General features: G+C 40.7%; 4 protein-coding genes across 9 annotated transcripts; 2 read left to right on the forward strand and 2 right to left on the reverse strand.

The window, feature by feature from the left end:
• Positions 1–1,321: 1,321 nt before the first annotated feature.
• Positions 1,322–10,592, forward strand: rab6a (RAB6A, member RAS oncogene family). Of its 3 annotated transcripts, none has more exons than XM_069700482.1 (8): positions 1,322–1,688; positions 3,811–3,869; positions 3,984–4,037; positions 4,691–4,796; positions 5,097–5,208; positions 5,500–5,593; positions 7,550–7,616; positions 9,099–10,592. In XM_069700482.1, exons 1-8 carry the CDS (start codon positions 1,619–1,621, stop codon positions 9,161–9,163), a joined length of 627 nt encoding a protein of 208 aa, XP_069556583.1. In that variant the 5' UTR covers positions 1,322–1,618; the 3' UTR covers positions 9,164–10,592. The 3 variants fall into 3 exon arrangements, with proteins under 3 accessions (XP_069556583.1, XP_069556582.1, XP_069556584.1); XM_069700481.1 differs by lacking the exon at positions 5,500–5,593 and adding an exon at positions 6,716–6,809 and having other exon boundaries at positions 1,323–1,688; XM_069700483.1 differs by lacking the exons at positions 1,322–1,688; positions 5,500–5,593 and adding exons at positions 1,909–2,218; positions 6,716–6,809.
• A 1,029-nt stretch (positions 10,593–11,621) lies between these two features.
• dnajb13 (DnaJ heat shock protein family (Hsp40) member B13) lies at positions 11,622–24,677 on the forward strand. 3 transcript variants are annotated; one of them, XM_069700485.1, is made up of 9 exons: positions 11,622–11,768; positions 11,861–11,964; positions 12,606–12,767; positions 12,857–13,005; positions 13,197–13,310; positions 14,106–14,219; positions 14,326–14,402; positions 14,659–14,798; positions 24,027–24,677. In XM_069700485.1, exons 1-9 carry the CDS (start codon positions 11,701–11,703, stop codon positions 24,191–24,193), a joined length of 1,095 nt encoding a protein of 364 aa, XP_069556586.1. In that variant the 5' UTR covers positions 11,622–11,700; the 3' UTR covers positions 24,194–24,677. The 3 variants fall into 3 exon arrangements, with proteins under 3 accessions (XP_069556586.1, XP_069556587.1, XP_069556588.1); XM_069700486.1 differs by having other exon boundaries at positions 23,735–24,105; XM_069700487.1 differs by lacking the exon at positions 24,027–24,677 and having other exon boundaries at positions 14,659–14,818.
• On the reverse strand, positions 14,984–17,281 carry LOC138622041 (dicarboxylate carrier UCP2-like). 2 transcript variants are annotated; one of them, XM_069700489.1, is made up of 8 exons: positions 17,208–17,281; positions 16,958–17,111; positions 16,358–16,513; positions 15,988–16,204; positions 15,702–15,899; positions 15,519–15,620; positions 15,249–15,429; positions 14,984–15,098 (listed from the first exon to the last, which is right to left on the reverse strand). In XM_069700489.1, exons 3-8 carry the CDS (start codon positions 16,481–16,483, stop codon positions 14,984–14,986), a joined length of 939 nt encoding a protein of 312 aa, XP_069556590.1. In that variant the 5' UTR covers positions 16,484–16,513; positions 16,958–17,111; positions 17,208–17,281. The 2 variants fall into 2 exon arrangements, with proteins under 2 accessions (XP_069556590.1, XP_069556589.1); XM_069700488.1 differs by having other exon boundaries at positions 16,358–16,578.
• LOC138622039 (dicarboxylate carrier UCP2-like) lies at positions 18,841–21,675 on the reverse strand. Its single transcript, XM_069700484.1, has 7 exons — positions 21,568–21,675; positions 20,841–20,979; positions 20,531–20,738; positions 20,248–20,445; positions 20,059–20,160; positions 19,752–19,932; positions 18,841–19,659 (listed from the first exon to the last, which is right to left on the reverse strand). The coding sequence occupies exons 2-7, from the start codon at positions 20,964–20,966 to the stop codon at positions 19,545–19,547; spliced, it is 930 nt and encodes a 309-aa protein (XP_069556585.1). The 5' UTR covers positions 20,967–20,979; positions 21,568–21,675; the 3' UTR covers positions 18,841–19,544.
• Positions 24,678–24,941: the final 264 nt, after the last annotated feature.

Genomic DNA, 24,941 nt, shown 5'->3' on the forward strand with positions numbered 1-24,941 from the left:
ATCCACCATTTTACCACATACAATATTTCTTTGCTCAAGTTTGATCTCATAAAGATGCACGTGGCAACATAACGCGTGTATGCCCTGATGCACTGTACATATATTGCAGGGGGAAAAAAATCAATAGTTAAGCCCATGTAATGTTTATAAGAGTTATGTAAGTGTGAAATTATCCTCCCAACAAGGACACTTGATAAAATATGGAAAGCAGAGGTGATTATTAATACATGGGAGGATGATGAAGATGAATCCTGGTTTGTTATTCAAATGAATGCAGGTACGAAAAGAAGAGCCCAGCTTTGTCAGTGCACCTTCTGGCCAAATTAGTATAATCAAAAAAGACCAACTGTTTCTGAGGCACTATTAACATTTTCTTAATTTGTAAGGCAGCATGTTTCTAAACCTTCTCTTGTTATGTTGTGATAGATTAATTGAACACTAATTAATATATAAGGAAGAACTGAACTGTTCATACCAGATGTCTGTCTTTGGGTAACAAATCAAGTCAACTTGTATGTTGCCACAGGGTTTCAGTAGACGGGACGGCAGCTCCTGTTTGAGCTGGTGGTCATGAGCGACCCAAGAAGATCTACAGTGGTTGCTGTGAACATCACGGTCTGATGCAAATTTTTAAAAACTCGTCTAACATAATAGACCTAGAACAAGTTGGGACCTCCACTTTCACACCAACACCCTGCTACCCATAGCTGTGATTTAATTTTGTTCGCAGGAATAATTAATGCCAGTTGGCTTGACGTGGAGAGGTTACCAACACAACACAGCGAATATAACACGGTACATGTGCACATTAAGTGATGGCTCCAAATAGTCTGAACTGAACAAAAAGAGATGCCATTCTTTCAACAGCAAATGTAATAGTCAAGGGAGGGTGCTGCAAAACTCAACCTCTTCTGTCCACAAGTGTTGCGTAGCATTGGAGTACATCATGAGTGTATGCCAACTGTGTCTGCGTGCAGACTCAATTACGGGTGTCTAACAGGGAAAAATAAGCAAACCAAGAAAACTAAAATGAACTGCCCTCCACCGAGGAGGCACGGATAATACTCAATAAGAAAACTGACGCTCACCGATTTTTGCACGTAATTTCAGCATCATTTAAGGCCACTTTCAAGAGAATTCTTAATTAAGATGATCATAAAACTCGCTGAACACGTGAAATCTTGGCTGTGGTGCGAGTACGCCTTCTAGTGGCTGTATAAAAAAAAAAATACGCCGCGCTCCGCCACAGCGCTCCTCCTGTTTCTCCGCCACCGGTAGAGGGCAGCATAACGGTGTTCCCGGTATGTTCGACGGTGTTAACTTCGCCTCTGAAGAAGAAGTGGCCCAGGGCGGCTCGACGGTAGACATGTCAGAGAAGTAAAGAGCAAGGCGGACTTGTAGCTGTAGTTAGTGAGTTACCGAAAAGTTATCTTGAAGCTTTCGGGAGTGACCGTGGAGCAGGAAACCCCGCCGGGTGGCCCGCTGAGACCGTAAACGAGCCGGTAAAACGTCACACATCCCCGACCTTTGATCGCTGTCAACAACTGGGTAGCTCAGCATTAGCCGACTAGCCGGCGGAGCTCCCGACAAGCAGCGCCAGGGTTTGTTTGGTCCAGTCATGTCTACGGCCGGAGACTTCGGAAACCCGCTCAGGAAATTCAAACTGGTCTTTCTCGGGGAGCAGAGTGGTGAGTATGACGTCATGCGGGATGGCCGGACGTGTTCGGTCGGTCGGGCGATTAACGTCAGCCGGGTTAGCTCGCTAGCATTAGCTGCGTGTCGTCAGACCTGGCACCTGAACAGCTGTTCTGTACGGACATGAAATTCATGTTCTTCCGAAAAAGCGAGCGATGTCTTATTAGTTAACTCGCGTGGCGAGCTGAGGCGGTTTTAAATGAAGGAACAGCAGCGATTACAAAAGCTACGAACAAGTGTCACTTGGTAATTAGAGGCTTCAGCTACCGGCTAAGTTCACCACATATTGCATGGTGTGTTTGTTGTTATATTTACTGCAGTGTGTTGAAGTATTGCTCAGCCTCGGGTTTAAAGTCCACAAATTCATTGAACGATGACGTAGATCAAGTTTTTCTACCGGGGGGGACGCTCCCCATTTGTCCAAACCTGCCCGGCAGCATTCCTGCAGTCTCCCTCCTCACCCCCCACTTTTCCAGCCAAAATGGACACAGGGCTCACTTACACTGGAAGAAATACGAGCGAGGTAGGAGGGGGGGTTGTTCTGTACAGGCCTGTAGTTAACGATCACGTGTCTATTTCCAGAGGTAAAGGTGTGGGGTCGTTGCTTGTTGTAGTCCAATACAATGCTTACATGGTTTCTACAGCAGTCTGCGGAAACAAAGTCCACGGGGAAAGCTGAATTTGGCGTTTTATGTAGAATATAAATGAACTGATCCAACTTTTTTTTTTTCCACTACATGTGGAATCTGCTGATACAGAGGTTTCACATCCATATGTTCATCCTTTGCAAGCAAGCTAATGAAACGCAAAAACAAACCCCATGGCTCCCGCCGCCTCTCTTGCTCTGATTAAAGAAAAGAACAGAAAAACCCACCGACCTCTCCAACAGCATGTTGGTCCTATACTTGTGTAACTGTGTAAAGTTGCAGGATAACCCCAAATAATAATAGTAAGAAGAAGACATGATTAACAAACCAAAATAACTCAAATAATTGAGTTTATGTTAAAGAATTATTATTTTTTTTTTACTTAAATACTGAAGACAAATACACGAAACAAATATAAACCAAGCCAAGGAAAAGCCCATGTCAAAAACGACATTCCTGACTGCATCACTTGTTGGGGTCATTTTTGTGTATTTTAATATGAAGCCAGACTTTGATGTGGTGCTAAAACAGCTGAATGAAAGTGGAAACAAGGAATTTTATGACATTAATTAACAGTGGATTCATATCGTCGGGTCGGAAATAAATGATCGGCATAATAAGGTCATTATAAACACAGATACTCATGTAGTTGATCAGTTCTGTGCATATGTAACATAGACACAAGTTAAATTTGAGTAGAAAAGGTGACGGCTGTGTTGTGTCCTGTAATGTGACTCTCCCCTCCCATCAAGATAAGACAGACTTTGTGTTTGTCCGACAGTGTGATCAGCTGAGGCTCCTTGTGGTCTTGTAAACAGCAGTGTTGGCTTTAGCCATGTCACCATCACTCTATGCTCATTGTAACTGATAATGTAACTCAATCTCAGCAAAAACAGTCCCAGGCTGGGGAGCTCTGTCCCGGAGCAACCGTATGACCGTCCCTCTTTGTACTCTTATGCTGTAAGTGATATCGAACTTGGAAATATCAGCAAGTTCGCAATCATTTTTGGATTAACCACTTGGTTGATAAGCAGGAAATTTATTGATATAATTTATAGTAATTTATACTATGGTTAAAGTTGTTTATCGAGGAAAAATGCCAAGTAGCTACGAGCCAGCTTTTCAAATGTGAGAATGCTGCATGTCTTTTTCTGTGATTATAAATGGAATATCTTTGCATTTTGGACCACTGGTCGGACAAAACAAGTTGTTTGACGTCAGCTCGGGCTCTGAGAAATGTTGAATTCAATCCTCAGTATTTTAGTTTTCAATTAATGATCAATAGAAATATAAAATGAAATAATATAGTCTAAAATCAGTAAATTAATCGACAAGTACATGGATTCTTTGCAGCCCTTCTTTAGAAAGCCACATCATTTTGTTAATTTTAAATAAGAACTGATTCACCTAAAAAAGTGACTGTCATCATTGCACTCTCAGGACTTTATTGTTTCTTTCTGTTTTTTAGTGGGAAAGACTTCGCTGATCACCAGATTCATGTATGACAGCTTCGACAATACTTATCAAGTGAGACTAACACCGCCACTTGTTTGTAATTACTTGACAACAATATCTTAATATCATCATTAATGCTGATTGAAGGTAGTTCTGTACAGTTGACTAATTGTGATCTATCCTCAGGCCACAATAGGAATAGACTTCTTGTCAAAGACGATGTACCTTGAAGACAGAACAGTAAGTTTCTTTTCATCACCACCACTAAACCAGTTGTTTTTATTGTTCTTGTCCAGAACAAATTGTCTGTGTGTCTGTCAGGTTTTGGTGCTCAGAATCTTAAAGGCTACTCGGATACTGATCTCTCGCGTGACCGTGTTTCTCTCTCTTTAACGGTTGAGTTATGTTCTCTCTAACACACTCTGCATTTGTAGTGTCCTGCTACTGTGATCAGGCTGCTGTACCCTCCCCTCTGGACAGTCCTACCTTTCTCTGTTGGTTTCCTCCCTCAACACAAGTTTTCTTCCTCTCCCTCCTCCCCCTCCATCTATTCTCCCATCACTGTTTTTAAATGACACCTTACTTGATCAAGAGAGGAGGGTTGATGACAAGTGAAGGGTGATTATTTCTTTCTTTCTCCCCCAGGCCCAGACAGCTTGCTCTCTCTGGTGATCATTCACTACCTGCATGCACTGTGCTCTCTCTGTATATTTTCCCATTAGTCTGACTTTATTTAGTTTCCTTTCAATTTGCTTTCTGTCACAATTACCTTACCTCATTTGTCTATTTGTTTTTTTTTTCTTGTTTTATTTTCATCCCTTCTGTTTTGTTTTTCTTTTCTGTTTCTCTTCTTTTGTTTTTCGTCCCATCCCCTTCCTCTTCCCGCCCCACAGATCAGGTTGCAGTTGTGGGACACGGCGGGGCAGGAGCGATTTCGAAGCCTCATCCCAAGTTACATCAGAGACTCTGCCGCTGCTGTCGTAGTGTATGACATCACAAGTAGGTGGATTGCCCGTCCACTGGGATGTTTCATAAACATGCCACATTTGCCTTGTCCTCTGTTATGTGCACTGTGTTTTCATGTGTTTATGAACAAATTTCGATCTGATTAGTAATAATTACTGATAGTAAAGGTTTTTTCATATAAGAAAGATTCTAATTATACACAAAGGATTTGGGTCAAAATGTGTATGACTTGTAGTCGCCCTTCCTGATTGTCTTCCTGTCACAAACCCGTCTGTTTTCACAGCTGAGGTCTTTCATCTCCTGCCTCCTGTTTCCCCCTCGTCTCTCTTTCAGACGTCAACTCTTTCCAGCAAACCACAAAATGGATCGATGATGTGAGAACGGAAAGAGGAAGCGATGTCATTATCATGCTGGTGGGAAACAAGACAGACCTTGCAGACAAAAGGTAATCTGTTCCTCCCTCTTCCTGCCTCTCTGTGAGAGGGCTCTTCATTAGGAGCATACCAATGAAGTAATTGATTGTTGCCGCTGACCTGTCAATACTGAGGTCCTCAGCTTTTCCTGAAACAGCATGGGATTAGAACAACTTTTTTTTTTCATGAATGTAAAAGCTCTGACTGACTTGTCTTATATTTGATCTGAAAGTGTCTGCTGTGTAATATATTTTATCCACCTGTTTTATGAAATTGCATTGTCTTCTTCGCTGTGCATCTATTAACCCCTTTATCTACCACAGGCAAGTTTCTATTGAAGAGGGTGAGCGGAAAGCCAAAGAACTAAATGTAATGTTTATTGAGACTAGTGCGAAAGCGGGCTACAACGTAAAGCAGGTAAGAGTGTGTGTGTGTGTGTGAGTCGTGCTCTGTCCTCCTGCTGCCGATGCTGCCGCCTGGGCTCCACCTCCAAAGGCCTCCCACTAAAACAGAGGTCAGAGGCTGACCTCCTAAATAATCATTTTGTAGAAGTATTTACCAGTTTTGGTAATCACTCTTAGATCGTCAATCTTTTCTTGTCCTAATTTTAAAAGAATATTTAAACATTTTTGGAAATTGTTTTTCACTTTGTTGCTGAGGGTTAAGAAAGCACCAGCACCTCTAAAGGTTACTAGCTCGGGAACTGTGAACTGATTCTAGCTATGAAAATAATCTCCTTTACATATTTTCTGTATCTGTCGTCAGACAGCAGGACGTATATGAAATAGTGACTGAAATGCGGCCCATTAAGACTACACGTTAACCAGCAGCCACGCCCAAGCTGCTGTTCGAGTCGGGCTACGAGTGACATTTGGGTTAATATTGTCTGTAGTGTATGGATTGTGCGTACCTTGTGTTTTGTAGATCATCTGGCACCTATTGGTAACGTCAGACAAGCATCTGTATGTTGAGTATCCAAATAAAGTTTGAGGGCTATGCAAATTGCGGGAGGATGCTGCGAAATGGTTTTAAATGGGAGAACCTGGAAAAAAAAGGGAGTGTTGGCAGGTATGCAAATATGCAAGCTATGACATTAAAATAAGTGAGCTTTAAAAGTGCTGTTGAGCAGACTGTTACCTTTTAGGTAGAGCTTCTTTAATCCCAGTCTTGGTGCCGAGAGGCTGCAGCTACATATTTACATTACTGATATGAGAAACATATCAATCTCTTGAGCAAACTCTCAGCAAGAAAGCGAATATATGTTTTTCCTAAAAAGCTGAGCTGTTACTTTCAGCCCTCTTTGAATCGGATGACATACTGAACAGCCTGAAGGTCCATCGGGAGGCTTTTGGTTTTGAGCAATGGTGGCAGTAACAGCAGGAAGGGGCACGGCTTGTTAATGTGCTTCAAAATTAATCACAGTCTGTTTTGTTTCCCCCCCCCCCCTTGTCTTTGTGTCCATGTCTTTGGCAATATGTGCGTGTCCCGGTGGGTGTTTGTGTTTGTGTGCTGTTGGCTTTGACTGGTGGCTCATCACAGACAGATAACCACAGAGGAGGGAGAACAGAGAGCGAAAGAGATGAATGTTCTGTTTATTGAAACAAGTGCAAAGACAGGCTACAATGTCAAACAGGTAGAGCGTGTGCACCTTAGGGGTGTGTGTGTGTGTGTGTGTGCGTGCCCGTGTGTGCACGCACACGCGTGTTCATAGTGCTCATGCTCTCTTCTGATCGGCTTCTGTTTCACACACGCATGAGCGCCTGAAGGTGTGCTTCAAACATCAGCTTCCTCTGGTCGTGAATGAGGCCTACGGGTTTGTTTTTCAAGCTCTTCCTCACCTGCTACAAGTAAAGATTTGTATTGAGCAACTTTCGATCACAAAGACCCCGAGGGGGGGGTCAGAGCTTGCAAACCAATTACCTGCGCTCCACTGATTCCCACAGTAACAGTATTTTGGTTGCTGTGAAAATCTGCATGAAATCAAGTCTAGTTCCATATGAACTGTTTCAAGGGGTTAGGCATGTTCAGCATCATCGTGTATGCTTCACATCTCAATCAAATCTCAGATCCATCAATCACTTAAAATCTGCCAAGCTTTAGCAGCGGAAGACATCAGTAAGGCACAACTACATCCTTTTCGAGCCACTTGCTCGGCACAGAAATGGCCTTGAGGTGGTTCAGTCACAAGCTGCTGAATTCAGATCAAATGTGGAAATGCTGTCTTTTTCTGTGCGAGCTTCAAGTGGACATTGTGTTGAATGATGTCATGGGATTACACACAGCACGCCCATCTTGGTTTCATTTTGTATTTGTTGTCATGCTTTAAGTGTACTCCTCGTCTGACAGAATACGTCTGGTTCTCTTCCCTTCCAGCTTTTCCGTCGCGTGGCAGCCGCCCTCCCTGGCATGGATACCACGCAGGACAAGAGTAGAGAGGACAGTATCCTTCGTGTACACGTCAGTGTCTGAAGTGACAGAACAGAGTCAGGAAGTCTCCTCGCTCTCTTGTGTCATGTCATGTAAACGGTCTCTTTCATGGTGACATTTCGTTATTGTTGTTTAACCCACATGTCCCTTTAGATTTATTTTACCAGCACAGACACATGTTGTGGTCCAACTCGATTACTAAAGTAACTCTTTTCCAAAGATCTATATTTTTGGGTGTGAAATAGGCTTGAGAGGTTGCTCTGAAAGGTTTTGTAGTATGTGGGATCTACAGACGCTCCAATACGTCATAAAAGGTTGTTCAATTCTCGACTGAAATGTATCCGTAGTAGTGAAAGTGAGTGCGGCTCAGAGTTGCACACTCGTCTTAATGATTCTTTGTCACTGGGCAAGACACTGAACTCCAAGTTACTGCCGATGACAGGTGAGCAGCTGATTGGTGGCTGTGTCGCCTCCAGTGTTTGAATGTTTGAATTGGAAACATTGTAAACTGCTTTTTAGACCGTTATGGCAAAGAAGAACTACATAACCGCAGACCATTGAGTATTTAAATATCAAAACCTTTTTAGAGATGAATGAAAATTGTTCCGAAATAATTTAAAAAAATTGCGTGGTAGCTCTAGGTTTTATTAAATAAGAAAAGAAAAAAAATCCCAAATAGATGTATTTAATAAAGAGTTATTTGTATCTCTACCAAAATGTTGATATGCTTCAAGGGTGGTGTAAACAATGTTCAACATGGCGTTCAGGAACATCCTCAACCTTGAATTAAAACACAATACAATGTACAATATGTTGATAAATACAGCCTAAATTATCGTGTAAAGAATATTTAAGATCACCATCTTATAAATCCAAAAATATCCCCCTCTTGAGTTTTAAAGGTACAATATGTAAGATTTTATTCCTGTGTTGTAATTCCACTTTGTACGTTAAGAGGTTTAGGATCCTGAGTCACTGGAGCGTCCAGACTGTTTGCCTTCAGTCCAACTATGAGTTTCTGCAGTTTGGTTGAATTTGGTGTATTCTTGCCCCGTTTGTATAACTAATGATTGTAAAGTTGGATGGAATGAATAGGCCATCGGTTAAGTCTCTAGTTTATGTTTATCTCCATTTTTAGCAAGACCATAGTACCAAGAAAAAGGCTAAACCATTAAGGCCATTCAGATAGTTTTTTTGGTTCGGTCAGTGTTGTCATTAGAACCACTAAAGATTAATTTTGAATTGTCCAAGCAAGGTCAATACAGTTAGTTTGTTTTCTACATAAAGTTGCCTCATTTGGTAGACAGTTTGATGATGAGCTAATTGAGTATTCTAACTGGTCTGAATCACACATCAACCAACAGCTTGCTAAACATATTAACACCGTCAGTATTGTTTGTATTTATTCATTTTGTTTACTTATGTTTTTTAGTTTAGTCCAGTATGTTGTTTTTTTTCCCATTCTGTGATGTTCCTTAACTCTTGAACCCTTCAGTGATTGACATTAAACTGGAGAAGCCACCAGAGCAGCCCGTCAGTGAAGGAGGCTGTTCCTGCTAATCTCGTGAAACCCATTCAGTTTTTCTGTATATGTACCCGTCACTACACTCACCTCCCTTCCCCAGCCTGAAAGACAACACTACATCCGTTATTCTCACCATTGTGGAAACCTGTTCTCTCATCGGGATGTTCGGAAAGTCCGAAACCACCTTAAACTGAATATTTGCACTGTAACACACACGCTCACACACTAAAACAGTATTTACAGCTGGAGCTCAACTCTCTCCATCTATCGTCTCAGACACAGATAGTGGTGCAAGAGTGATCAGTCACTTTGGTGTAGTTTGTATCTTAAGAGGACTTTTTTGAATCAAACTCAGATGTGTTTCTAGGTCTTCAAATCGAGATTCATGTGTTTAAAGAAATTCTTTAAAAATTTCATTATTGCTTTAAGCGTAATAAGCACGATGTGGATGTTGTGTGCATTTGTCAATTACCAATTTTTGTGCTGTTGCAACTGATTGGCAAGGCATGCATTTGAGTTGTGTTGAAGTATATTGGTAACATTTGGGAGAGCTCTGTGCAGGCACGTATGCTCTACACCCACGCTGCAGCTGAAGTTGGGAATGGCAGCCATGAGCTTGTTTTCATCTTTGATGTACCAGCTGAGTCCCAGCTCTCCCAACATGCACCAGCATTTAATGACCAGTGAACACACTGAACCCACACAGTCTCGCATCATCACAAACCAGCACACAAACACATGACTGCACCACCTACAATACCGTCCTTCCCCTCTTCCCACACATATCACTTGAGATGGGTTATTTTTTACCTTGGCTTCCATTTTCTATTACTTTTTTTATTTGGATAGATCTTTGATTATTATTTTTTTTCTTCCTGAAGAAAACATATATCGTAGATTGCAACTATTTCTTTGATGATAGTGATTGAGGAGGATTTTCTCATGAAGGCCACTGTAAACATTAGATATGGAGATATATGCCTTTTGGAGTTACATTGTAGAGGGCTTACTTGGCTTTGGGCTGATCTAGTTAAGTTTGGTATGGGGTTTAATGAACATTTTAAGGACTTTGTTTTCTTTTGCTCGTTTTGTTTTTGGCATTGATCTTTTGTTAGTGATGATTCTACATGTATATTTAATCCACAATGACTTGTAATATTTATTTCTATTGGATTCATGTTTCTTTTATATGGCTGTTAATATCTTCACTTTTGGTATGAGTCCTGAATCGCTAATAAAATATACATCCACCTGCACCACCTTTTAACAGAATCAATGGAGAGCATCTGCCGTTTCCTCTACCACCTCTAAGTGGTAATTTCATCATACTGATAATGTTGTGCAATGTTTGTGTGAACTCATGGAGGAGAGTCCAATTTGTATAGCATAGTAGTCCTTAACGTTTCTGTCTGGAATGATTTTAAATGAAAGAATAAAAATGTACCCGTCACGGCTGCAGAAATTCATCAGCGTCTTATTGACATTGAATTATAAATCAAAGATTTAATACTCTCAGTAGTACAGAGATGGTGATGGTGATCTTTTTAAGTCTCAGCTGTGGCAACACTGTGGGAACCATAGATGCAGATCAAAACTACTGTGACTTCTATTCAGAGCAAATACTGAATGCTGTTCCTGTGGTCTTAAAGCAGGAAGACGCTCAGTCATATGTAATGATTAACTGACTATAATCAGCCTGGTTATAGCGGCAACTACAGTAATAGGTCTTTTTCATTGCTGACATTTTGACTTGTCCCTGCAGGAAAAGCACAGATCGAACTAATGACGGTCTCAGAAAACAAACCAAGCCAGCAGATCAGCATGTACAACATCAGGGGCTCTGAGCTGTTGCACTTAATTGGGATCTAGCAATTTTTCATACCCGATTGTCTGCTAAGGTTTGATGTAGCCCAAGTATTCATGGAAAGGGAGCATTAAAAGTGTATGAACATGTAGCAAGGCTGCATTGCAAAAGCAGAGCAACCCAGGGCCACAGACTTGAGCAACGGTCACCAAGGTGGAGCAAGGATCATTATCTTGTGGACATGTCTTTCAAAGGGACCCCTCTGTCAAAATAGTAGATTCATGGTCATAATTATTTTTGGTTTTTGCTCTACACATCTAGTGAATATTTAAATATAAACTACTGAACATTTTTGGCACCCCAGATGCTTACTCAGTTTAAAACAAATGCTGGCATTGATACAGCAGAAAACCACTTTAGATAGTTAAGTATTATGCCTTTTCCTATTCATATTATTTACTATTCCACTGTGACTTTACAACACAGCAATAATACAAACGCATTATAACTTAGTTGTGTTTTTGTCGGATTTTAACATAGGAGTCAAAAACTGTTTTTAATCATTGAACTGTGTGGTTTCCTGCACGTGATTTGTTCAGCCAATTCTGCAAACTTCGCGAGACTCTCACGAACGGCCGTTACCTTAGAAACCAAGTTAAACAACTGCTGCTCGGTGTTTTAACTCGCCAACTTAATTGTGTCCAAGCCTGCCGACACATTGGTTTTTACTTTGAATTTTGAATGTAGTTTTGAGTATTTGATTTCAAAATGACGGGCGATTACTACGAGACGCTGGAAATAAACACAAACGCAACAGATGCGATTATCAAAAAGGCGTAAGTTACTTAATAGATGTTAAAACTTCATGTAAAAAGCACATCAGGCCGTTTGTGCTTGTTGCCGCAGTTTTCATCTTTTCTCTTCGCAGATATCGACGTCTTGCGTTGAAGTTTCACCCGAGCAGCAACAGAGAAACGGGAAGCACCGAGAAGTTCAGTCAGCTGGGTGAAGCCTACGATGTTTTGAGCGACCGTGAGTAGCCTGAAGTTTATTTTACTTCGTATGTTGACGTTAGATTATTTATTTAACAAATGCAACCCACCGCGTTATATAGTTTTGCTGTAATAGCAAATTTGCGTCAATTATCTATGGTACTCGTGTTAATAACTTAATGTGTTTGATTGAAATATTGAAGTCGAAATTTGTAATATTCAATGAGGTTAAAGATAAACATACAACTTAAACTAGGTAGGAAAAAAAAATCGATGGAAACATTACTGACAATCACACAAAAGTAATGTACAGCAAGAAAAAGTGGGAATTAACCAACTTCATATTTATTTACAGCTTTTAATGTTGTGAAAACGGATTGATCTCTGCTCTTATGCCTCAAGATAATCTTAAAAGCAAATAAACAATCCAACAATGCAGTAGCACCTTCATACTGAGAGGAAACTATATGTTCAACGATGCATTAACAAGTGATCTAACCCAGATGTGATGATATAAAGCTAATGTGTGGTATGCATGGACTTTGTCTAATCAAAGTCTACAGCTACATGTCATTAAAATTATCTGACAAGGATCCACCTTTAATCAACCTTTGGCAGTATTTAATGTGTGCAGATTGGAATTATGTGTCTTGAACAAGGTCCATTCTTTCTGCTTGACAGCTCGAAAAAAGGCAACCTATGACAAGTTTGGAGAGGGGGGTCTAAAAGGTGGTATCCCGCCTGAGTTTGGCAGCGGCGGGGCCTGGTCATCAAAATATATCTACCACGGGAATCCAGGCAAAACCTTCAAACAGTTTTTTGGAGGGGACAACCCTTTTGCAGGTGAGGAAAAACAGAATCAAAGACCATACAATGAATGGTCTTCAACTTTCACACCAGCTGCATTCATCCCAATTTATTTTTGTTGTCAGACTTCGATAAATATGATACGCAGCTTCAGTTCGGTGGTCTACAACCAGGAGTGGTGAAGGCGCAGGATCCCCCGATAGAGAGAGATCTTCATTTGTCCCTCGATGATCTCTTCCACGGATGCACAAAAAAGATTAAGATATCTCGCAGGGTAACAGCTACTGTTTATGAGATGACTATCTTTTCACATCCCGTTGCCTTTAAATGGTTAAATAACTCTTACATTCATTTGACTGAGAGCTGATTCAAGGCATATAGATATGACTAACCAACAAACATACCAAATCAAATACATATTCTTTTATGCCTTAGACATTGTGCAATGACTTACTTATTTCACAGGTTATGAATGAAGATGGCTACACATCCAGTATCAAAGACAAGATCCTCACTATAGATGTAAAGCCTGGATGGGATGAAGGCGCGAGAATCGTTTTCTCCAGAGAGGGAGATCAGGTTAACTGAACTGCTCGAACACCATTTTCAATTAAGATTTCAGACAGCCATGAATCTGCCTCACTAAATACTCACCCAGTCTGATGTCTGTGATGTAGGAGAGGGATCTCATCAGCAGATATGATGTTTTATTTGTATCTTTTTATGGGAGGATGGCGCTGTCTCTGGTGCTGGTTTAACTCACCGTTGCCCCAAAGAGCTGATTTCTCAACAAATGGGAAATTATATTAGACAATTGTAGCTTTCAGTGTTTCAGTATGGGATGATATGAATAATAAGGGAATTATTAATTGTCTTACATATATCTGTGCCTTGCTTTCAACAAGTTTGAACATATCATTTTGTATCACATTTTTAGATTCAATGTCTTCATGTTTAGATAAAATGTATAACTGAAGAATAATTTTTTTTTAATGGTACTCTTGAAACTGTAAACTTGCTCTGACTGTTGGCCACAGAATACAGGACTGGGTCGTGTTGAATGACGTATAGATAATAGCTAATAAGGGTTTGATATAAACATGTAAGCAAAGATAGCATTTTAATATTCATGCATGAAGTGTTATAATTTCAACTGGATCTTCTTCATTACCACAATAATGTCTTCTGCTCTCGCAGATTGTTTTTTAAGGAGGTCTCCTTCAAATAGCTCACCCATGATAATGGCTGGATAATGCTTTTTATTTAAAATGATCTTATCAATTTTGGCCAAAAGAAAATACATCTACAAAGTTATTCTTTATCAAACTATGCATGGAAATCATCTTGCTGTATTTTGCTGTATTTTACCTTCAGGGACCAAACAGCATCCCTGCAGATATTGTGTTCATAGTGCGACAGAAGAGTGATCCTCTGTTCGTAAGACAACACAATGACCTCCTCTACAAGACTAAGATCTCATTGGCGATGGTGAGTCCCCTAAAAGTTTGAAAATTATTATTGTATAATATATTACTCACACTTTGGTTTCAGTAGAATAAACACTGAAGCTGAAAATTGGTTCCCTTCCCCTCAGGCCTTGACCGGCTTCTCTGTGGACGTGCAGACACTAGATGGCAGGCTTCTCTGTATTCCTATCAATGACATTGTGCAGTAAGTGTTTTCCTATGTTGAGACCAAAGTGAAAAACTGAATAAGAGTCAGTTAATACTGTATTTTTTAATCCCATTAATTTGACCTTCATCTCAAATATTTAAAGATCAGAAGGAGGAGAAGAGGTGACAAAAAATTCAATTCTTTTGTAACAACTCTCAAACTGGTACAATTATAGAACTCTTTTTTGATTTTGTGTATTACCTGCATTAGTTATCATTTCCCTGATTCTGATTTGTTTGTAATAACATAACAGCCCTACATACAAAAAAGTGGTGACTGGAGAGGGAATGCTGCTGTCCAAGGATCCTTCCCAGAGAGGTGACCTCATCATCACCTTTGACACCCAGTTCCCGGAGAAGCTCTCCACTGAGGGGAAGTGCCTCATCAAACAAGGTCTAATGCTTAAATACTGATCATTTTAAACGCAGCTGTTGGACTCCTCAGACTAATGTAGTTACATTCCTGTCTAGAGTATTGATACAGTCTGAAATACTTTGAGCTGAAATATACACTGGAATAGATAACAAAAAGTAAAGAGAGTTGTTTTGAACAAAACTGTGGTCCAACATCAATGAAAATTACAGTAAAGTTGTGCGGCTGTGATTCGCTGCCATCATGGCTCGTTTCAGTTGCTCATATGTGACAAACATCACCACGTTCCAGGAGCCAAGGCGTAAGAAAGATGGCATGAACCTCAAGAGAGAGAAAAACAACATGATAGATTGCAGCCCATTTATCTGAATACCTGTCATTTTGTTTACAGACTCTTAAAGCCTCCTTTATGAATGTTTGATTTATGTCCTCATTAATTCTTTCGATATTATCCGTGCAGTTAGTGCTTACCCCTTATAAAAGGCACTCAGACCCTCTTTGCTCATCATGGCAGCAGCACAGTTGAGTACGCTGCTGTACTGGCCAAAAGCAGAGTTCATATATCTCGTCTTGACCACGTCAACAGGAGAGGCGATCACCGTTGTGCATAACCCTGCTCCAAAGGCTGACACAAAGTGGCAGGGCAGATTATCTGCAGAGAACAGGCTGAACGTTACAACTCCAGAAGGGAAAACACTCAGGTATTATATCACTCAACTGGATCGTGTTATACTGTTTCACCTGTCAGGGGAGTGGACTTCAGAAGCAGATCCTTGATGAAGTCATATGTCACCAGTTCTGTGCAGTTGACAATAGCGTTGCGTGCGATGTTTGGAGCTGTACCTGCGGGACAATGTTATATAAAAGACTTATAAAAAATGAAAGACAAACATTCAAGACAGAAATTTCTTCAACTCAAGTTACCTTTCCACAAACCACGGATGCCCTCTTCCTTGGCAATGGTCCTGTAAGCATCAATGGTGCCACAGTAGCGTCGAGCGTTCCCAGGAGATTTGGCTTCTGCCTGGAAGCGCACTTTCACAACATCTGTGGGCTGAGCAAAGGCAACCGCCATGGCACCTGTGGTGCTTCCCGCAAGCAGCCGACTGCCGATGCCAACATCTGAACCAGTGAAGAGGAAGATGTCAACCCTGACAGGTGTAGGGCTCCCTCGGCTACATCAACTCAGAGTACTTCCGTAGATACTCACGATCAGAGCCTTTAGTGTAGAACTGTTTAACAGAGTCATAGAGGCCGATTCGCACAGAAGCAAAGCTCATCTGCCTCTGGAGTCCTGCCACCAGTCCACTGTAAAGACTCCGGGGTCCCTCTGTACGCACTATGGTGGTGATGGTACCAAACACTCCACGATACTTCACTGCAGGGCCTTTTTCTGTGGCTGCTGAGGCTCGGGCCTCTCCTTGAATCTGTGCTGGACAGAACAGAAACTCAAGTGACTAAGGACAAGAGAATAAGATTTATTATAGACTCTTTAGTTCCTTCGGTTCTGGGTAATGCATACATGTTTTAAAGAATCTTAGTTGTCTGTGTAGATGTAGTACATGTGAATAGTTTCACACCTGCAGCCGCACTTTGGCTGTGTCCAGGGGGAAGGTGAACAGGTCAGCGATGCACCCTGCAGTTCCTGCTCCCACAAACTTTATAGCTGCTGATGGCGGCACATCTGCCGGTGCAAACCCAACCATTTTCCAGGAGTCTTTTGATCAATACAAGGACTGAAGAGCAGCTTATTAATAAGGGCAGGACAAGAAGCTTCTCCAAAATCTGGAAGAAAAGTTTCCTAAACACATTCAATCCAAAGATGAATGTGAAACTGCATCTGTATATAAGTGACACAGAAGAGTTACAACCTGCCTTGCAGTTGATTATTTATTTTTTATTTCTTTGAATTTGACTTTCTTACCTGATCATAACTGCTCTTGTGTTTGCCTCATTATACTAACTATGTCTCCACCTGGTGGGTGTCATGAGCTCATTTATCACCTCCATTAAGCAAAAGCAACATCCTTAAGTAGAGGATTTATTGATGCTGAATGAAAAACAGCTCTTCAGTACATCCTGTCCCCTCACATTAACAAAAAAAAAAGCTTGGCACAGAATCATTTCTTCCACTTTACTACACATCTTTTTAATGATTAACTTTGGTTCGTTGTTCTTACCTTTATTGATGCAGTTTAGGACAGAAACCTTAGAGATCAGGATTCTCTGAAGGTGTCCCGTTGGCTGAATTTCGTTCCACCTATAAATTGGTTTCCTTGTTTTTCCATAGAATATTTTTCAAAAGTGATGAGTCTTAAAATCATACTACAAATCCTAGAAAACACAAAGAAGTTCAAAACAAAATCAGCAGTGGAACAAAGCTTTAACAATAATGCACGAAGGAAAAATCATTAAAGACTTTAGTTGTACCGTAATCTGATGTGTGAAAGTTGAAAGGGCTCTCCAACTGATAATATCCAAACGAATTGCTGAGTCTGAAACGATGACTGGACGGGGTGAAGGAGTGTGTGGAAGAGAGCCACTGCTTTAAATACTGCCATGATGCAGTTAAATCACAGTCAGGCATGTGTTGCAGGTGGGGCATGTTGGCTGTCTGCTGGTCAAATGGGACGACTGTAAAGTTGTGTGTCTGCGTGACAAACAGCTTGTGGTTGGATTTGTCTGGTGTGTGAAGGCACAGATTTTAGAACATGCTGCCCCTCTGTCTTCTTAACTTCATAATCAGGCGTCCTCTCTTTTATGTCTTCACGCGTACAAAAACATCAGAACATTCATTGTATTTTATTTTGTAAAAATAACTGCTTCATCTGTAGAAAATTATTTGTCTAACTTGCTTCAACAAATTTCATTAATTCATTCATTTGTTTAGAGGTCTGCACAGCTTTGCTAGACTACCAGAGTAAGTGCTGAGTCATGCTGAAAATACAAAAAGACATCGTGCACTGCACACCAAATGAGAGCCATATGTTCAGACCGGTAATCATCTCACCACAGCTTTCTGTGAAAACGTGTTCCTGCATTGATTAATGAGGCGCGGCCTTGAAACCTACCGTTGGTTAATACTGTGAAGCAGTTAAAGAGGTTTTAAAAAGAATATAAAAAAATGTAATAAGTCATTTTGAAAATAAATGTACACAGTATTGTTTATCTGAGCAGTGCAGTTCATATCCAACTATGTTCTTTTGGTAAGGCTCTGCAAAGTGATGCAGTTGTATTATTAGTTAAGAAGTATGATAGACAAGGTTGTCATATTATATAGAATATATGGATTGTACATTTCTATGTTACGAGTCAGTGCTGGTGTATGTCATGTACATATGGAGAACATATGGACCTCACATGTAGGACAACATGTTCCAGACATGTCATGTTGTATGATGGTGCCGTGCCGTGCCTGTATGTCTGACTGAGACAACTGTGAAACTGCGTCTACAGGAACAAATATTCTGAGACCCTCTAAACAAAGCTGCATTTATTCATTAGACACAGTGTCGAAGGAAAACCTTTCCTTCTTTCTGTCAATCAGACATTTTCTCTTTTCACAGCTTTGTCTGCTTAGATTTTCAAATGCATGTAATTTTTCATATACAGTCATATGCTGAATTTACAATAAGTTATTGAAAATTTGTATTTTTCAACAGCTTATTGCAAAGTTTGATTATAAGATTCAGAATTCAGAATATTTATTTCAACATTAACGTTATACTCTGTTTGGCACCTTCAGTTACTCAGTGAGTGTCACCTCTGTTCGTGTCACAGAGGCTTATCTTACCTTAACCATCAACATATTAGATGTGATGTGTTTTTGTTTAATTTTCACATTTGCACAAAGACTTTAAAAAGCTGATTTCTACCACAAGGAAACTGAAAAACTGACCATACTTCAATTTCTCAAAATGACTTGCACCAATATATCAAGCAGTGTAATTCATTTCTTCTCTTAAGTGAGATTTTTTTAATCACAGTATTTAAAGTATACTCCAGGTTTTTGTTGTTGTAGAAAAACTAAGCAGCTACAATACAATTCAATAACAGACAAAAAGGGGAAAAATTGCCACTTTATTTCTTTAATTGTAACATTATGTTTAATTGTGTGCAACATACATATGACTCATCGACCAGCAACAAATCATACTGTTTAGAATAACTATAAACCCCTGAATGCATACCACTAACAATGGTGAACAACATAAACAATCTACAATACTGAAGACAATGTAAGGGACATACTAGAGAAGTGGTCACTGCTTAGCTCTTCTTCTTTAATGGAAAACCTAAATAACACAGAACATGACATCATATGATTCATGTGATCTTCAAGTTCATTCGTGTAAACCTTAAAATCCCAGTTTATCAAGGTTTCAATTTGTACGTGTAGAAGTCTTACCCCCTCAGGATTCAGCATTTCATGTCCATCTTTTACACCTGTAGGAGCTCCTTGTAACGGAAGTATTGACCGTTACAACTCAAAAAATGTCTCTTTATACTCTAAATCATTTTGGTATTGCAACAATGCCCGCAGAGTCTTCTTGTCACGAGTCTTTATAACACGTGAGCTCTTACAACTCATGAAGTCCGCCTCTGAGCCACGTCGGAAATGTGACCATGGGCTCTTAAACCGTATGGAGCTCTCTGTTGGGCCTCCGTTTCAAACCTTGAGTCAGTAGTAGTCACCACTGCATCGTGGTGCAGATTAGGCCGTTGAGTTTGTGCAGTCCTGACTGAAAAGAGCCTCACAAGCTGCTTTCAAAACGGTGACTCCCAGTACTGCTGTGCTCTGGTCATACCTCTTTTAATTTGTTCATAAGACACAAACATCACGATGTTCCAGGACCCCAACCGCAGGAAAGAAGGCATGAACCTGAAGGAGTGAAAGAAGAGGAAAGTAAAGAAGTGCTCCAATGAGGTTATTTCACTGGTGTGTGCCTCGGTGTCATGTTGGCGTGTGTTTACCCTTTATAAAAGGATGTGGGTCCTTCGTTTCTCAGCATCGTGAGAGCGCAGCTGCTGGCGCTGCTGTACTGGCCAGTTCCTGAGTTCATGAAGCGTGTTTTAACTACGTCCACAGGAGAAGCAACAATTGTTGTGCAGAAGCCGGCACTGAAGGCAGCTGTGAAGTGGCACGGCAGGTTGTCTGTGGAAGAACAGAAAGCAAAGTCACATCCCGACACAGTTTTTGATCATTTGTAATGTGGATGAACGTGTGAGCTTTTTTGGACTGATATCCTTCTGTGGTGTTTCGCTTGCTTCTTCGCCTCACCTGTCATGAGGTCATACTTCAGGATGAGTTCTTTGATCATGTCATAGGTCACCAGCTCTGTACAGTTCACAATGGCATTGCGGGTGATGTTTGGCATGCAGCCTGGAGAACAAACAGAGGATTGTTTTTTTCAAAATCAACAGAGGAAATCGTCATAATAAAAGGAAATTTATCAAGCAGGACATGTACCTTTCCAAAGGCCTCGTATACCCTCGTCTCGGGCAATCGTCTTGTAGGCCTCTATGGTGCTGTTGTATCTCTTCCCCCCCTCAGCCAGTCGCACCTGAGCTTGGAAACGCACCTTCACCACATCTGTTGGTTGTGCAAATGCCACGGCCATGGCCCCTGTGGTGCAGCCCGCCATGAGCCGAGTAACAATCCCAGCACCTGTGCAGCATATACGTTAGTCACACTGAAGCAGAAGGAGGGAAAGTGCCTTGTTTGTGCGGTACGATGGACACGTGATACTCACTCTCAGTGCCTCGAGTGTAGAACTGCTTCATGGAGTCATAAAGGCCGATACGGACAGAGGCGAAGCTCATCTGCCTCTGCAGTCCTGCAACCAGTCCGTTGTAAAGACTCCTGGGCCCCTCGGTGCGCACCATAGTGGTGATGGTGCCAAACACTCCTCGATACTTTACTACGCTGGCCGCTTGACCTTTCTGAGATTCTCCCTGAATCTGGGCAACAGGGCGACATTCAAGGACTGTTAGCAGCTGATTTTAAAAAAGCAAGCAAATCCGAAGTTAGTGCCAAGCCCTCTTAAACACAGTGCGTCTAACCTGTAGTCTGACTTTGGCGGTATCCAGAGGAAAAGTGATCAGGTCAGCAATGCAGGCCGCTGTGCCCGCTCCAAAGAATTTGACTGCTGCAGAGGGCATCACGTCTTGGGGTTTCATGCCAACCATTTCTGCACCTGGGCTGATTACGTAAATGGAAAGATGTGCTCTTAATGCTATTTGCCCAAGGCCTTTGTGTACAGCATACAACACACTGCAAACACACCAACGATCAGAACTTCTGCTCACGACAGACACACATCGAATATAACTTTTTTAATTTTTTTTATTACGACATTTATAAAACCTTGGTTGAAAAGGAGTTCATATTTAGTGTACTCAGTGCATTAGTGATATTTAAAGTGCAGAAAGTCGTGCACACCTGAAAGGGAGGATAACGACAAGCTTCAAGTTTTCTCGAGAAGTAGACTAATCTTTGGAGGTGGTTCTGTTGTGGAAATGCTTTGTGCCATAAACTGTTTTTGAAGTGAGCCAGCCATCATTCAGTACCACTGCTCACTGAAAAAACAAGCATTTATCACTTATCTGTGCTCTAATTTAGTATTTTTTAATTCAGCATAAATGAATGAAACAATATACTTCAATTCAGGTATATAGCACATAAAATGTATATATTTTAAACACATTATTAATTTACTACTTGGGACATCGGTTAAGTCTGAACCTGTAGACACCTTTTAAAAACAAAATCACTGTTATCTTGATGTACCTTAATCGTTTCCTCAAGAAAGTAATAATCCAGCAAAGAGGCAGAAATATACAATCCTTTCGGGAGTTAGTCCATTTAGTGTCCTCTTCTCATGCTGTGTGCTTATAGTCGGGAGAAGCCCCTGAATTTATAAGCACCTTTTGCACATGACCGCGAGGTGGCATAATAAGTCGTACACACCTGTTCTGTGAATCCCATGTTTTCCAGTCTGAGAGAGACAGACGGATATTTGAGCCCTTGTTGATCTGCACTTAATGGTGTTATGAAAGCCTGGTAGGGACTCTATGAGCACACATAAACATTAAGGATATTTTCCCTTTGCTGTTATTTTCACTGTAAAATGTATTTCTTGAAATATCATATATATATATATATATATATATTTTAAGTGTGAAACCCAGAGTTTGGAATTTACATATTGTAAAATGTCAGCTTTAATGTGGTCAGATAGCAGCTCATATTACTTCACTGACATCACAGAGCATACCTCATTTTTCTATTGGTTGATATTTGCAGCCAATCAGACTGAGACGCCTGTCTGGATTCTCTAAATTTGACTGGCTGACAAAAAGTTCTGTACTGGATAACATTTGCATCTTTTTCATGGTGTTAATGCCCAACAACAAAACTCAAAACTAGTTCAGGAGTTTGAGGAATTCCCTCATTTCCTCCTCCTCTGTGTAAGTAATAAAAGTTACGTAATAGTCCAGGCCTGCCATGCTTTCTCAGCCAATCCATACCTTGAACAAGGGTGGGTGGATGCACACAAGCATCTGAATGCAATCATTCACCGTCTATTTAGCACCTGGATGGAAAATGCTCGAAAGGGGAGACACTTTGTAGGTAATTTGTCCGTGCATGCCTTAAAACATGTGACTTTCCATAGCAGCTCCAGGTCATGGACCCCGGCAAGCTTACGTCAAGTCACACATGCAAAACCGTTTCCGTTAAATATCAAAGGTTTCACCTTCTTTTACACGTGTCAGAATGTTTGTCTATTCCCAAAACGATACCGCTTTTTTTTTCTCTATATACTGCTGCTTTATCGTAAAGATGTATAGACCTTATTGTATACTGATATTTCTATGCCATGTCTCAACCTGAGGTTGTTTTTGTAAACAAGGCAGAAGTGGAATCTGAGAACAATCTGCTCCTGCACATTTTCTGCTAGTTACAATATGCACAATCATACATGTTCTTTCTAAAATAAAGCATACAATAGAAATTAGTTTAGTGAGAACTGTGTGTGTGTGTGTGTGTGTGTGTGTGTGTGTGTGTGTGTGTGTGTGTGTGTGTGTGTGTGTGTGTGTGTGTGTGTGTGTGTGTGTGTGTGTGTGTGTGTGTGTGTGTGTGTGTGTGTGTGTGTGTGTGTGTGTGTGTGTGTGTGTGTGTGTGTGTGTGTGTGTGTGTGTGTGTGTGTGTGTGTGTGTGTGTGTGTGTGTGTGTGTGTGTGTGTGTGTGTGTGTGTGTGTGTGTGTGTGTGTGTGTGTGTGTGTGTGTGTGTGTGTGTGTGTGTGTGTGTGTGTGTGTGTTAGTTTCATTTAATAAAATGTAATTACACTGTGTCCAGAGTGCACAGCTGTTTAGGCAAATAAATTAAAAGGAAAATAATCTATTTGTTCCTCAGTTTCATAACCCGCAATGTACAGAAGAAAGAGGGGGCTGCTTTCTTCACCCAGCACTAAAAACAGCCTGGGAACACTGCGTCAGTAACCTTTGAGCACACAGGCACACCAGTAAACAACTCACTGCTCCAGCTTCTGCCAGTCTGCAGTGACGTCCCCTACATCCCCTGAAAAGGAAACCGAGAAGACAGACTGCTGTGTTCTCGTGAACTTTGAATACGGGGAACCTTGAATCAGTGCTACGAAACCCATATCTCCATTACACTATAAATAAAGACCGTTACACTAAAAATAGAGTCAGCCGCTGCATCATTTAAAGGTTAGTGGAGCACAGTGGTACGGCCCAACGTGCCTGTTTTCTCCACGAACAGATCCATTCACCTGTGAGCTTAGATTGTCTTCATTTTATTTGATACCAGGAACGGACACTGAACCATCATGTCTGTTCATTCATCTCTCAGTTCAGCTGTTGTTTTTCATTTTTGTATTGTTATTTTTCAATAGGCTACTGTTTAAAAAAACGTTACTATTTGTACCTCCAGCGGGCGTCTTTCCAACCTCATCAAAAGCTTCTGGAATTCATCACACATGAAGAGATTGTTTCACTGAGACAACAAATGGTCCCACATGCCAGGAATGACTCAATGCTTTGCTAATTGTCCCTACTTATCTTTGGATTACATTGTGATTTCTCAAAGCTGAGGTTTTGATTTGAGCTTTCATCAGAGGAAACAGAAACCAGATCTGAACTGTGACTCCCAATTAAAAAACAACAACAACTGATCCATCATGAATCCAGCCATCCATTATCTATACCTGCTTTATCCTGAACAGGGTCACGGGGGGGCAGGAGCCTATCCCAGCTCACTTTGGGCGAAGGCAGGATTCACCCTGGACAGGTCGCCAGTCTATCACAGGGCCATCATGAATGTTTCAAAATCAGGTTTTGTAAACAATTATTGGGATTATTGGCAAAAGCTAAATTGCATGTTATCAGATAATACCTATACTGTCATAACTAAACAATTAAGATGCAACTATATTGGGTTAATATCTAGGGAACAAACAGAATAGCCTCAAAATGTGCACAAAATTATGTATGGATGGGTACCAATTGCATGGGTGAAGAGTGCACTGCTGTCACCTTGTGTGCAAACATTGTATTGTAAGCTACAGTATGTACCATTAAAGTGCTGCTGTGTGATATATTTTTTTGTGTGGTAATGTAGTCATTTTATATTAATGTCAAGTTGCAGCACCTGAAGAAAAAAAACATTTCGTTAATGTGAATTTTTGTTTGTCAAATTTTCTGCACTTTGTTACTGATAGCTGATGTATAAAGTGAGATTTTAAGTGGGAACTCAGAAATGTTGAATATGTGAAGACATGGGATCTGGACATGTGTATATTATTAAAGTCCCTAAGCAGACATAATCATTTAGAGAATTCAACTGAAATCTGATCGATATGAAGGTACATTATTGAACTGGATGCACCATCGTGTAATAAAAACGTATTATAAATGTGTCTCTAATATGAAGCATCTGTCACAATCTTCGGTGAGTGGATACCTCTTTTAACTTTGTCTATGTTTGCTTGATTTGCTTGTTTTGTTGTTGTTGTTGTTGTTGTTTTTTCACAATTTCCTGTGTGTTTATTTATTTTTCCTGAACTTTTTTTTCTTTTAACTTTGAATCGCCGAAACCTATAAAACTAAAAGGCTGCGATGTAACGCTGATGACAGTGTAG

Source organism: Brachyistius frenatus, unplaced genomic scaffold (genome assembly GCF_029030835.1).
Source record: "Brachyistius frenatus isolate BFR_SWC_R1_liver_20210118 unplaced genomic scaffold, ASM2903083v1 Contig_34, whole genome shotgun sequence".
Taxonomy (NCBI): domain Eukaryota; kingdom Metazoa; phylum Chordata; class Actinopteri; family Embiotocidae; genus Brachyistius; species Brachyistius frenatus.

Excerpts from the sequence above, each read along its gene's own strand:
- rab6a (XM_069700482.1), top strand. The coding sequence starts at position 1,619 with ATGTCTACGGCCGGAGACTTCGGAAACCCGCTCAGGAAATTCAAACTG. Across the intron at positions 5,594-7,549 it reads CGGGCTACAACGTAAAGCAG|CTTTTCCGTCGCGTGGCAGC; the intron begins GTAAGAGTGTGT and ends CTTCCCTTCCAG. Across the intron at positions 7,617-9,098 it reads GGACAAGAGTAGAGAGGACA|TGATTGACATTAAACTGGAG; the intron begins GTATCCTTCGTG and ends TGAACCCTTCAG.
- dnajb13 (XM_069700485.1), top strand. The coding sequence starts at position 11,701 with ATGACGGGCGATTACTACGAGACGCTGGAAATAAACACAAACGCAACA. Across the intron at positions 12,768-12,856 it reads AGGGGACAACCCTTTTGCAG|ACTTCGATAAATATGATACG; the intron begins GTGAGGAAAAAC and ends TTTTGTTGTCAG. Across the intron at positions 14,799-24,026 it reads GAAGTGCCTCATCAAACAAG|GGTCACGGGGGGGCAGGAGC; the intron begins GTCTAATGCTTA and ends TATCCTGAACAG.
- LOC138622041 (XM_069700489.1), bottom strand. The coding sequence starts at position 16,483 with ATGGTTGGGTTTGCACCGGCAGATGTGCCGCCATCAGCAGCTATAAAG. Across the intron at positions 16,205-16,357 it reads CAGCCAAAGTGCGGCTGCAG|ATTCAAGGAGAGGCCCGAGC; the intron begins GTGTGAAACTAT and ends TGTCCAGCACAG. Across the intron at positions 15,900-15,987 it reads CTACACTAAAGGCTCTGATC|ATGTTGGCATCGGCAGTCGG; the intron begins GTGAGTATCTAC and ends TCACTGGTTCAG.
- LOC138622039 (XM_069700484.1), bottom strand. The coding sequence starts at position 20,966 with ATGGTTGGCATGAAACCCCAAGACGTGATGCCCTCTGCAGCAGTCAAA. Across the intron at positions 20,739-20,840 it reads CCGCCAAAGTCAGACTACAG|ATTCAGGGAGAATCTCAGAA; the intron begins GTTAGACGCACT and ends CCTGTTGCCCAG. Across the intron at positions 20,446-20,530 it reads CTACACTCGAGGCACTGAGA|GTGCTGGGATTGTTACTCGG; the intron begins GTGAGTATCACG and ends TATGCTGCACAG.